At 35.0% G+C, this 13,214-nt stretch overlaps 1 protein-coding gene across 8 annotated transcripts in view; it reads left to right on the plus strand.

Moving 5' to 3' along the window:
* Window positions 1-13,214, plus strand: part of ATRNL1 (attractin like 1) — a 527,347-nt gene that overhangs the window by 209,619 nt on the left and 304,514 nt on the right. For all 8 annotated transcript variants that reach the window (XR_012587528.1, XR_012587529.1, XM_074591197.1 and 5 more), the window contains exons 22-23: window positions 11,304-11,398; window positions 12,045-12,123. Coding sequence is in view for 6 of the 8 variants with exons in the window: in XM_074591197.1 (XP_074447298.1) it covers window positions 11,304-11,398; window positions 12,045-12,123 (174 nt within the window). In the remaining 2 variants the exon portion in view is untranslated. The remainder of the gene's footprint in view (window positions 1-11,303; window positions 11,399-12,044; window positions 12,124-13,214) is intronic.

Raw genomic sequence — 13,214 nt, forward strand, 5'->3', positions numbered from 1 at the left:
TATTACGGCTACGTAATCTCATTTGTAAATGTTTATAACTTCAATATAACAACATCAATGTGGGTTTTTTTCTGAATTGGTACTCAGTTCTTAGCATGAGCAAAAAGCAGTGAAAATGTTATTATTTAAATCAGCAGATTTTACTGCAAATATGCCTGATGGTATTTTAAATGACAAGGTGCTTGTGTTACATCTTCTTTTCAAAGTTGTAATGCAGAAGTGTTCTGCTGTCTGTTGTAGACAAGTATGGTAATTTAGCATATCATATTTTTTATGATACAAATACCAGTTGTAATTCAGGCAATTAAAATAGATGAGACTGCACATTGAGGTATAAGAGATACATGCCGTGTATCATTTCTGTCCAGTATGAAGTGCAGTTTTGCTGAAAGCGTTCTGGATTTATATGCTCTAAGAGATTTTACTTCTCAGAACTAACATGTTAAAATTGTTTGAGAAACGACAAAGAATATCAGCAAAGTTGAAACATCTCAACTTCAATATACATTGTGTATTTTATACCAATCACGTGGTGTTGAGCAACATGGGGTAAGATCTGACATTTGGACTGTAGATCTAACGTTTCTTAAGCAAAGTTCAACTAAATAATGAGAAAAAGGAAGGAAGAGAATTTTGAAAATGTTGAGATATTACAGGAGCACCTACTTATCTATGTATATTTATAGCCAATTTATGACGTGTGTGTTCTTTCTCCTTGTAAGGCCTGATCAACCAGAGTTTGCCTCTTTAATTGCTGAGATGTGTGTTGAATTATTTGAGAACTAGGAAAAAAAAAATCTGCTAATAATCCACATAGAAGTTACTGTGTGAATAACTTCTGAATATTTGCAATTCATGTGAAAACTTGAGCATATATATGTACAAAAGCATAAACGATTTTAAAAATAGTATTTATGCTTTTGCCGTGTCCATATTATGGGCGTTGATCCATTTTAGAAATAGAAATAAATTTATTTATTTCTAAAAGGAAACAAAGTACCTTACTAGTAGGGATTACACAATGAAGTGAACATTGTAAGAGCAAGATTAACTATATGACAAGAAACATCTCTCTTGGGCAATAACACATGAACTCAAACATTAATTTAATGTTGTTGTTTCTTAGACGTGCCATTTCAGTTGTCAGAACAAGCAGGTCAGAGATCTCTTCAGTGTGTATAAACTACGTAACTAAAGAAAAAGATTAGAATCAGGTTTGTGAGTATTGATGCTAGTATATTGCAAAATGATGTTGCATGTTAGAGCTGTAATATTAATGCAGGTGTTGTAAAGCCGGTGATGCATCTAAATCATTATGAAGAAAATTTCATCGAGAGAGAGATTTGAATTTTTGAATTGAATTGAATTTTTTCTTGGTTTTGTTTGTACTTTTCTCCCACTTTTCTGACACTTCAAAATATTACAAAAGCTGTCCATTGTGATAAAACAAAAGTTAATTTCCTAAGCAGTCCTTATTGTCATAGAATCACAGAATGGTTTAGGTTGGAAGGGACCTTAAAGATCATCACGTTCCAACCCCCCTGCCCTGGGCAGGGACACCTCCCACCAGACCAGGCTGCTCAAGACCCCATCCAACCTGGTCTTGTACGCCTCCAAGGATGGGACCTCCACAACTTCCCTGGGCAACCTGGGCCAGTGTCTCACCACCCTCAGAGTGAAAAATTTCTTCCTGATATCTAATCGATATCTGCCCCGTTCGTTTGAAACCATTACCCCTCATCACACACAGAATGGTAGGGGTTGGAAGAGACCTCTCCCTATCACTACATGCCCTTGTAAAAAGTCCCTCTCCAGCTTTCTTGTAAGCCCCCTTCAGATACAGGAACACCACTATAAGGTCTCCCCAGAACCTTCTCTTCTCCAAGCTGAACAATTTATTAGACCTTTCCAAAGAATAGCTGAAAATTTCATAAGAGAAAAGATTTCGGTTTAAAATAAAATTTAGTTACCTGATCTGGTGATTATAACACTAATCCCTATGACTTTTTAGCCTATTACATTTTTTTTTTCCTAAGTACAGTAAAAGAAACAATGAATTGTTATTGCTGTATGTTTTTTGAAAACTTTGAACTTCTGTGAAATTCATTCTCACATGCTCTTTTCTTTATATGGAAAAAGGCATATAAATAGTAAGTGCTGGAGTATTTTGATGCTCATTCTGCTGTCATTACTTTTAGCAAAAATGCAAGTTTTGCTAGTTTATAGTAAAGACTTCACAGTAAATGACTTCTTGTTTTGTCACAATGGACAAGTAATGTCGGACACCAACATATTTCAATATAACAATGAAATGAGGCAGCGGATGACTGCAAGATACAGATGAGAGAGGAATGAATCAGGCAGCTGCTCTGAAAGTTCAAAATAATTATCCTGACTGAAAATAGGTCTGGTGGTAACCCCCTAACTTCGATGTAATACAAGTGGAATTTATTTGGGTCACAAATGAATATGATTTGTAGCATTTGATAATGGAACTTGGTTTCAAAAGCAACATTTTTGCTGATAGAGAGAAATATGAATAGGACTGTTCTCAACAAATTCTTGCTGGAAATAGAGAACAATTGCTAGAAAGAGCAGGAGAGGGACAAACTGCCTGTGCAATGAAGAGGTGAAAGTATGAATTTTAGGATCAGCATGAATAGAGAGTTCCCTAAATAGAAAAATGTGGGAAGACTGACTGTGATGGGTCTGATGTTGCGATCGTGAGGGAGGTTCTTACAACTTGAAGTGGTTTCAAGAAGTAAAAATTAGAACAGCACTATTTTATGAGGTTTCTATTCAAAAAACTAGTTATTGTAGTTCAGTAATACAGAATTCTGATGAAAATGTACCAAATCAGGCACATAATTGTCTGCTTGTCTTTTAGTGTAAGTGAAATATGGCTTCTTAACTGTAGTCTTAAAAGTTTTTATTAATACGTACATGCTTGTACAGAAGGCCAGCCGTTTATTCAGTGAATTGAGAAGCTTTCCATCTTTTTGTTACCCATCCTTTGCTATTAAACATTTTAATTTTCTGTTTCATGGCTAGTACTCTTAATAGTACTAAGTCTTAGTACTTAATACTACTCTAAACTACTCTAATAGTACTAAGACTTAATAGTCTACCATCTCTTCTTTCAGATTTAGTGATTTTTTCCATCCATCGTAATTTCAAGTTGTCCATAAGGGTTCCCTTTGAGTAAGCATATGCTGACATCTTCTGATGTCCATTACCCTAGTTTTCAGCATAATTTTATTATCGTCATTAGTTATCAAAAAAAAAAAAAAAGGAAAAAACCCTTTAGTCATTGATCAGGTAAAGATTATGTGATCCTCACCTACCATTTATAAAATGTGATAATTAGGTTGTAGTTGGGAATGAGACTCTGTTGTGAGTGGGTCTGGTTGCGTGCTCTGTTCGGATGGCTGGCTGACATATTGCAGTACTTTTGGTTTAGAATTTTGCTTTACTTTAACTTTTGGAGCCAAAATGCTAGACCTATTTCTCAGAAATTCTGTGTATGTATGAAAATCTTTTGTCATGCTGTTCAATTGTAGAAATGTGTATTAAGAAACTATGTGACAGAAGCCATGGGAAAATGGCCAGTGACTAAAGTCAGAAACCCATGAATGTGTCCAGTTATGTACGTTCTCGCTCCTTTTCTGGGAACTCAGGTTCACTCTTCCCTCTTGGCTGAGACATGTAGTGAACTGGGATGCTCTACTGGAAAGATTTGGGGAAAGGGAGAAGCTGGTTCAAAAGCAAAGTGGTTCTCTAGAATTTATTCCAGCCGGATTCTTAAAATTGCTTGATAAAAGCCCATTATTGAAATATGCTATTTAGGCAATGGGTGCCAGGAAAGTGGGAGAGTTAAGGTTGCTGGAACAATAATTTTTGATTTGCCTCTTAATTAGGACATGATTGTACCACTTTTAATAACATGGTTATATACTGCTTCCCAAGGAACTTTCCCGCTACGATGTACTGAATGAATTTGTAAGGGATGAATCAGTGATAATATAATGGAAAGATGAATGTATGTTCCTTTCCTGTTTTGTTGTAAAATTGGAAAGAATTGCAATGACTGATGGAAGGAACTGCAAAATAAGAATGATCATATGTAGTGTTATATAATTCAAAATTTTATGAAAAATCAAACTAGGTATTTCAGATTGGCTACTCATGATTAATGGATGTTTTTGTCCCTGGTCTCCGTTTCATTTCCTGTCCTATAAAATGGGACTAATAATGCCTGCTCATCTCACAGTAATGTTGTAACAAATTCATTAACTTTTCTGAAGAACTTAGAAAATGATAGTGATGAATACTATAAAAAGCCACATTAGAAATTAATTCTGTCTTTAGAAAAGGGTTTGTGTAGTACGTAGTCAATGAGGCATGGGCCCAACACTGAGTACTGAGCAGAGAACAAAGTGTCGAATAGCTGCCCATTAAGTGAGCACTCACCCAAAAATAATTCACAGGCACCCTGGATTGCAGTGGTTCATTTTACAGTCTTAATAGTCCTCTTTAACATACCTCTTTGTATATAACCTTATCCCTAACTTATACTAAACATATCCAATTTTTAAAAAATATATATTTAAAATAATAACCAATGTAATTATATATTCCTAGAGACTTGTAGTGGCACTCAGAAATACTGAAGTAGAATTCCAAATCAAGACTTCTCTCTGACCTTTGTTCTGTTGGGAACGTTCTGGCGTTTTAGAAAACACAAAGCTTTCTTTTAATACAAAAGCTTGAGTATGGGAATAGGTCTGGTCCTTGTTGGATATGGGTATAAAACTTCCATATTAAGCCATATTAGCCATATTAAAAGTCACAGGCCTTCACTAAAGAAAGAGAACAGTTTTTTGAAAACTGTTCACAATTCTAGGATTAAACAATTGCTTTGAAATTTATTTTCCTCCTTTAATTAAATGGCTTTCTTTGCCTAATTATTGTTGTGTTCTCACATGCGCTCATTACTGATGTTTTTGAATTGATTTTAATGACTCCTTTTGACTGTGAAAGCAGTCAAGGGTTTTGAAAAAATCAAAATAGAAATGTGAAAAGACTCAATAACCATAAGTCCTTGTTATGTTTGACCGTTGATGATGTCAAGATGGTGTTGTGGTCTTATCTCCCAACGTTCTTTTTCTACTTTATTCAATGATTTTTAATACAGAATGAAGCAACATGCCTGGGAAAAGAAAATTAGACTGTAGGACTCCCCTCTCCCTGCTGAGTGCCTGGGTCATTTGACTTCCTCGGGTCTCTTTCTCTCTATGTGCAAATTCAATCTTTTTTCCCTGCTGATGTGAATCCTTCTGCCACTTCTCCCTTGCCTACACTGAGGTGATGGGGCACGCACCCTGCGAGGCAAAGATAGGAGGAGACGGGTTTAATACTAACCAAAAGAAGGCAGCCTACAACGTATTCTCCTGCGGAGAGCTCTGAAGAGGAGGCTGCGCCGCAGTGACCTGGCGGCTGATGTTTGTGCTGAACTCTATAGTAGCAGTGCTTAGGCTGCACTGGGCTGACTCCTGGAGAAACTTTGGCTCAAAAATATACCCAGCTTGTGGATTCCAAATATTCTGTGTGGTGGGGAATTAAGATCTGAGCTGTGGGCTCTGAGTTTGTGTAGATTTCTGTGTCCTCAAGAACTTCTGCTGTGAAACTTTAGACATAACAGTTCATGGAGTTTATAGATCATACTCTAGTGTGTGGCTGTTGAAATTCTGTCTGGCTGCCACTTGAGTCACCTGCGTCTTATATCAGATTTGAGGTGAAGGTCTGGGCTGCATATCTGAGCCAACAACACACTAGGCGTTTTACAGTCATTTGTACAGCACAAAGTGGGAAGGGATTATTGCTGTTCTCATGTGATAGTGGTTCTGTCTCTTTCCCTTGCCCATTCGTGTAGGGAAACCCTGAACATCAGGGTTTTTTTTAAAAAAAATTCAAACATATTAAGTGAGAAAATGTAAACAGGGAGGATATTGATGGCATAAAAGAACTGAAATGCTGGATATTAAGATTTTACTGAAACGATCCAAAACTGAGACGAAACTGTCTTCTGCGTATTTCCAAAAGATCGAGGGTATGTAGAAGAGCAAGCAGTTGTTAAAAAAAAATAGTGTGTTTCAGGAAAATTCTTTTTCAGTTAGCTTTTTTAAAAATAAAGGAATGCAACACCCATTCTGTAATGTCATTAACATTTTCTCAATAGCTAAGAGAAGAGTCTATGCAGTGCTCAAGATAGATAGTTAACTACCCAGACTCTTTGGAAAATCGTTATAGCTAATCGACACTTTGTGAATTTAAAATGTGTTGAGAATTAAGTTTAGATTGAGGAGATACGTTTTGAAAAAGGATGGAATTAATATTTTAGATTTTTTTAATTCTTATAGAAAAATGAAAGAGTCACCAAAATGAACCACAGAGTGTATCAATGGTACTTCTAGAGAATCAAGCATTTTCTTCTGTAATTCACTGAAATAATTCTATAAGTTTGTATATTTAATTTTTGGATATTAATGGCCAATGATAATATTTTGATTGCTACCTCTTATGTAAGTGTTGTTTGAATTTGTTTATCTTATTTTCAGAGTTCACCAGATTTTGAAAACAGTTTTAAAATCTTGTTTCTGTCTCTCAGCCATATGAAAATTATAAGATTGCTTTTATCAGGTGTTGCTCATATGGCAGTTTGATGATTATGTTTAGCATTTGTTATCTTTGTGCTTTCATTGTTATCCTATGCTACAATATAAATGCAGTGAGACTTTTTAGTTTCTGTATGTGATCCAAATTTCTTTCCTAATTGAAGCAATCTGTTGTGTGTGTGTCTTTATAAACAGAAGTGCTTAGGAAAAGTCTCATGTGTTTATGTAAAGGGTAAAAATACTTATGGTGGCTTTTTAAAGGTTTAAAGTAGAAACAAAAATACATGGAGTAACATCTCAGGCTTCTCTAAATTCCTGATTGTAAATATACACAACAATATATATCAACAGGATATACTCAATGTGCTTTAATTACCTATTTCTAAATTTAGCTATTATACATTTGGCTGTTTGTACATTTAACTACTCAGAACAGGTCGCACTCTTACAACTAAATTTTTCTTTAAATTTTGTATTTATTTCCAGGATAAGCTGTCCAGGCTGAATGGCACTATGAATTGAGAAAATATGGTGTGATGCGCTGTGTAACTGCTTAGTTTGTTTATGTGCACTTGCCATAGATGATGTTTTAGGGTTATGTTGAGGATGGAGCTTGGCAGTGGGAAGGACGGCTCTTGTGCCCACTGCAGTCAGTAGAAAGTGAAGCCTTCTGGAGGAGAGGGAGGTGATATTTTCCCTGAGAGCTGCTGAGTACGTGTCGGGGAAGTCTCTCCTCCGGTATAGGCTGAAATAGATGGAGGGAGGAAGGAGAGCGAGATAGACAGCAGCAGTATGCAACAGATGGAGGAGAGACTTCTCCACAATCCCTTTTAATTTCTACTCTCACTTTGAATTTCATCTTAAATTAGTGCTACTAATTTATATTCTAATAAAATCTAGCTTTAATGCTTTCTAGAGATTTGGGATGTTCAGTTTAAGAATAGGTCGGGGCAAATCTTTCTCAAAATTTTGGCCAACCAGAATTATCCTCAATGTGGAAATAAACCTTCCTCGAAGCTGTGAAACTTCTTCAGCATACTTTTGCAGTCCTCAGAAAGATGGGAAGGAATGTTTGCTCAGTGTCAGCCCTTTCATTTGCACTGTTGAATCATATAACTCCATAAGGCAGTGCTCTCAGTCACATTGTACGAGCTTGAGGTATCTTCTCTGAATTAGAAACGTCTATGAAGAGATATGTATGTCCGCTTTGCAGCATCTACTCTGTGCCCAAGATAGGTTTAATGATTTGTCCCTCTCTACTGCAGGTGTCTCTGGAATAAAAACTTCATAATTTCTGTCCATTAGTGCCAAGAAATGTTCTCCTTCTGAATAGTTCGGTGAGGATCCCATTTTGTAGAGCTGGCTTGGCTTAGGTTAAAGGTCCTTTGGCACGCCTTTGAAGAGTCCCAGGGCAAGTTCCATGTGTTGGCTCTCAGAACTCTTCTTGAATAACACAAGCTGTGTTGTTCAAGGCCCTTTGAGTACTACAGAGGAGATAATGGCTAGTATGTGGGGTGTATAACGATTTTCGATACTATTAATGGAGTGATTACTAATTAATAGCGCCATAAAATACTTTGGGATATCCTGAGTATAAAACGTGCTATATGTATCCAACTGTTGCTGTTTTTCATTATTTACTGTTTCAACAGTATTGTAGGTAAAAATGCAATTAAAAAAGTGGAAGTATTTTTTTTTATTTGTTACAGATGGTAAAGAGGAACTGCATAGTTTAATATCTTTTATCAATGTACTTTTCCTACATTCCTTGAAAAACAAGTTCCTATTTTCTAGTCTTCTGGCAAGTAAAACATAAATTAAAAAGCAAACAAACAAACCACCACCAACAATACAACAGCAACAACAAACCCCAGGAAAAAAGCAGTCTTATTGTTTTAAGAGTAAATGGCTTTGAAATTTTTTTAAACTTGCATGCAGGAAAGCTGTTTGTTCATATACGATCGGGAGACAAGAGTCCTGTGTCTATTCCCAATATTGCCTTATGATGAGATCTTAGGTATATATCACTGCTGGTCTTTGGCTAACACTCTGCATCTCCGAGAGGTTACGGTCTGGGCCTAGAGGAAGACGATGGCATTTTTAAATGGTCTTTTTCTCTATATTGTAAGGAAATCAACAATATCTTGTCCAGAAGGTTTTTCGACACTGCTTCTTGCTTCTTGTAGCCTTTGCAGTAGCCAGAATTTCTGTAGGAGTGCATGCTGTAATGCTAGTCCACCATACATTTACAATAACTCTGTTTGCAAAGATTCGTGCTAAAGCAGTCATTCGTATTTTGTGGGACCCCAAGTTGACCAGATGAGGAGATTTTGCATATCCACGCATTATTCCTAGCCTTTTGCCCTTGCTGCTCATGGTTATTAAAGGCTTTATTAATCCCTTTAATAGGGGTCGATCTCTACTTGCCATCTTTTGCTGCCCTGCTACCTTTAAATAAGTTCTGTGCAATGGTAATTTTATTGTTGAATACGTAGATATGGCACACTGTTACTAGTAGAGTCAATGAGACTTTATTAATTAGATTTGCATAGGTAAGAAGTGTAAAGTAGTATTAATAAATAAATGGTGTCTTTTACTTCAGTATTTATTCATATTTCACCTTCGTAAGCTTGCAAATACCTGATCAACCCTCATTATCTAAGACATCTAGATCAGCTTCTTATTTGAATAATGGAACTGTGCTGGCTAATAACAGAGAAAGCGGACTTTTCTTTTTTGAAGGTCATGGTAATTCTTTTCATGTAACTCCTTTATTTTCTAATTTTCTTTCAACACTCAGTGTAAAAAAGAAACCACCAAAAACCAACAAACCACTAAAAAAAAAACCAGCAAAAAAAGCCCGCAACATTTTCTTTAACTGTTAAGACAATATAGTGGGCTCTATTCATGCTTCATTGAGCAGTAAGCTTTTTTTCTCCCTCTATGCCAGGCTTCCCATGGGATACAATAGAGTGTATTTTTTCAGATGATGTGTTGCTACAGAAAAGGTGATTGTCAGCACTAAGCAAACTATTGAGTCCAACAAAAGGCTGACACAGCTTTTTCCTGCTTTGACTTAATCTTTCACTCTCTTTGTGTTTACTGATTTTGTTTTTATGAGCACATATTTTTTATTTGTAACACACACCATGTGTGGTTTTGGTGACTAGTGGAATGCAATCAAGAGAGGCATCAAAATAGGGCTCCAAAATTATTCACTAGGATGTAGCATCAAAGATGACTTGCATCTAATCATGCTTTAACATGCACAAAATAATAATCATGTACATTTACAAGTCACCTCCTCATTTCCTGTGACAGAGGAAAAAACAGCATCTTTGGATCCCTGTAGAGCCATAATGGGTCAAAGAGTTTATTGTGTTAGATCTGAAGATATCTGCCCCCGTAACGAAGCATTCGAGATCCATCCACAACATCCACCTCTGGTTCCCTACAGAGAAGTTCCTTTTCAGGCATTCCCAGTGCTATGACCCAATTGAGGATTAATCTAATTCCTTCAATGTATAGAATCATAGAATCGCTGAGGTTGGAAGGGACCTTTCAGATCATCTAGTTCAGTCATCAACATAACTCTGACAAAAACCATCCCTAAATTATATCTCTAAGCACAGGAACTGGTTGGGATAACTCAAAACTTATGTCTTCTGACTTACCCCAATCATTTTACGCTCCTTCCAGGAAGGGTTAAGCATGGTTTGGGTCATCTGAGGATAGCCCTTTCTCCCTTCTGCACCTATGCCAACTTTAGCTGGCCAGCAGTGCAGTGGATGACAGAAATGGCCTGGATAGGAACTGCCTGGCAGACTCCATTCTTTCACAGATTGGAAGAAAAATGTGTAGAACAAATATAATTTTGAAGTGTAATACGTAATCTTTTTGAGTCAGTACTGAAATTATTTCTTTTTCACATATATCACTTGCCACTTACAAAGTCTCTTAGAATTCTGGCAAATTAGAAAGGATGTGCTTGGTGGTCACGTTGTTTCTGTTCAAAATTCCACTGTGCCATTATTAGCAATCTTATTTACTATGGTATCACGCCTTCGTGCTACGTAATTTTACTCTAGATGCAACTTTTGTTCCAAAATTGTTAAATGTAGTAATTCTAAAATGTATTACAGTAACGTAGCTGTGTAAACCATTTATATAACATAGTGAAGCTTATGACTGTAAAACAGAAATATTTAAATGCATTTTGAGTGGAGTTTGTGAATAATTATTTTAGAGTAAAATTAGAGAGCCGATAACACTCTAACAATACTTGACACTCTATTTTGGAACAATTACTTTACAAAGAATGACTATTTCAAGTTATATGTAATAGCTGCTCTGACTTCGTGACAGAATCTGTTTCTTAATTTAGTTATTTTTCTTAATTTTATTTATTTTGTTACTACTTAATTTAATTTTATTTTCTTTATTGCTTCAAGACATTCTAGTGCAAGTACTTAAACAGTGAAATGCATGTGAATAATTCTGACTTACAGATTACTCCATGCTTTTTAAAATAAAAGTGAACGGTAAATTTTTAGGTGCTTGCATAACATATTGTTAATAGGTATACATTTGCATCCGTTTTATTATTTTTAATTTCTGTTTTGCCCACAGACAGCCTTTTGATCGATTACCAGTTTACCTTCAGCTTATTACAAGAAGATGATCGCCATCACACTGCCATAAACTTTATAGCAAATCCAGAACAGGTAAGACAGTATTATTAACTTTAGACAAGTTTTGGAGAGTCATGAATAAGATTTCCATTGTATTTGACCACGATTAAAAGTTTCCCAAGTGCCTATAAGCTATTAGAGATATTTCAAATCTTTTTGAGAAATGAAAATTATTCCAGTGTATTCATTGAAAAAATCTTTCTAAATGGTGGATGTGCTTCAGATCAACTAATACCTCAAAAAATTCCCAGTTGGTTTATTTTGTTGTTGCTCCCATGAATAACAAGTTGTAGTATCTTCCTGAGATGAATTAAAGGAGCGTACCCTTCAGTTAAGAAATCTGTATTAGCAGATGAGAAAAGTAATTTTTGAATTGTAATTAAAATGTAGCCATTTGCCATAAATTTTTTTCTTTACTTTTATAAAGGAAGTTATTTCATTATTTTTATCACAATCTGAGAAGTTAACTGCTGTAGTTATGTGCTTACTTGTACCCTGTTCTTACTGCAGCAAAAGAGAGGATTGCCTTTGGCTCTGAATTATTACCATTTCTATTTATGTTTAAAATGAAAAATGGAAGATGATTAAAAGGCTATATTCAGTTATGTGCAATAGAGTTATATTCAGTACATTCTGATATATGTTGTTAACTTTGATATATTTTCTTTTTTTTACGTAGTCCAATAAAAATTTGGATATATCAATTAATGCATCAAACAACTTCAACCTCAATATTACATGGTCTATTGGTTCTACAGGTGAGGGTGAATTTTGGTATGACGACTTTTTCCCATATGATTTCATGATCCTTTAAGCTATTTTAACCCGATTGTCTCTTTGTTGCTAATTTTGATAATAAAACTTTACCAAACGTGTTCTTTTGCCATTATCATTATGCCATTATTAATTATATTATTTAAACTTCAGATGATAATTTGCAATCTGAACAAAGCTTCATTAATATGTTAACTTTCTCTCCTATTCAATTAAAATTACTTTGGTAGGAAAAGCTTGTCGTCTATTTAAATTTTTAAAATGATAGTGTTATGAAATGCTGTGATTTTAATTAAGATAAATTGCTTCCTTAACTACTGCAGAGACTGAGATTTTATTTCTTTGTTTCAGTGTTGAAGCTAAAAATTTAATTATTAACCTTAACATTGATATCAAACAATAAAGTTCTTCTGTGTATGCTGATAAAAGGAGCTGCTTATCTATTTTTCTCCAACTTTGAACCCCATTACTCTTCTTTGTTCTGAGAAGACGGAAGAAAAGCTTTATTTAGGCAGTTTCTCTGAATTGGCTCTATTGACTTTCTGAAAACACATCCAAGGAGAAGCATGATGCTTAAAATGAAATCGTACTGAGACTAAAAAAAAAAAAAAAAAAAAAAATCTTTTTAAAGAAGGTTCAGAGTTTGTTTTACATAAACTCATTAATTTCTTCATCAATGTAATTCTGAAGTATTTCAACATACCATACTAAGTACATTTTATTTATTCCTTTATTTTAACTTAGCACATTCACCCATGTGTTTGCAAAAAATGATACACGTTTCTTAGGTATATTATTAAAGCTTTCATGAACAATTCAAAGTCTACAGCAATAATGTAAGGTGTAGACAAATTCACTTTCAAGATTTATTAACCTATGAGTTTATGTTGAAATTGAATGTAAATTACTTGAGGAAAGCAAGTTATCTGTTTAGCTGACAGTAAGAACTTTCTTCTAAAATTCATTTTACTTCTATCAATTTTATGATTCATTCATAAACTTTTGAAACCAGTGTAAGAGTTTCTGTGAATTCTCTGTATGTGTATGAAATACACCTGATGTGCCATGTAAACCG

This window comes from Larus michahellis, chromosome 6 (genome assembly GCF_964199755.1).
Source record: "Larus michahellis chromosome 6, bLarMic1.1, whole genome shotgun sequence".
Taxonomy (NCBI): Eukaryota; Metazoa; Chordata; class Aves; order Charadriiformes; family Laridae; genus Larus; species Larus michahellis.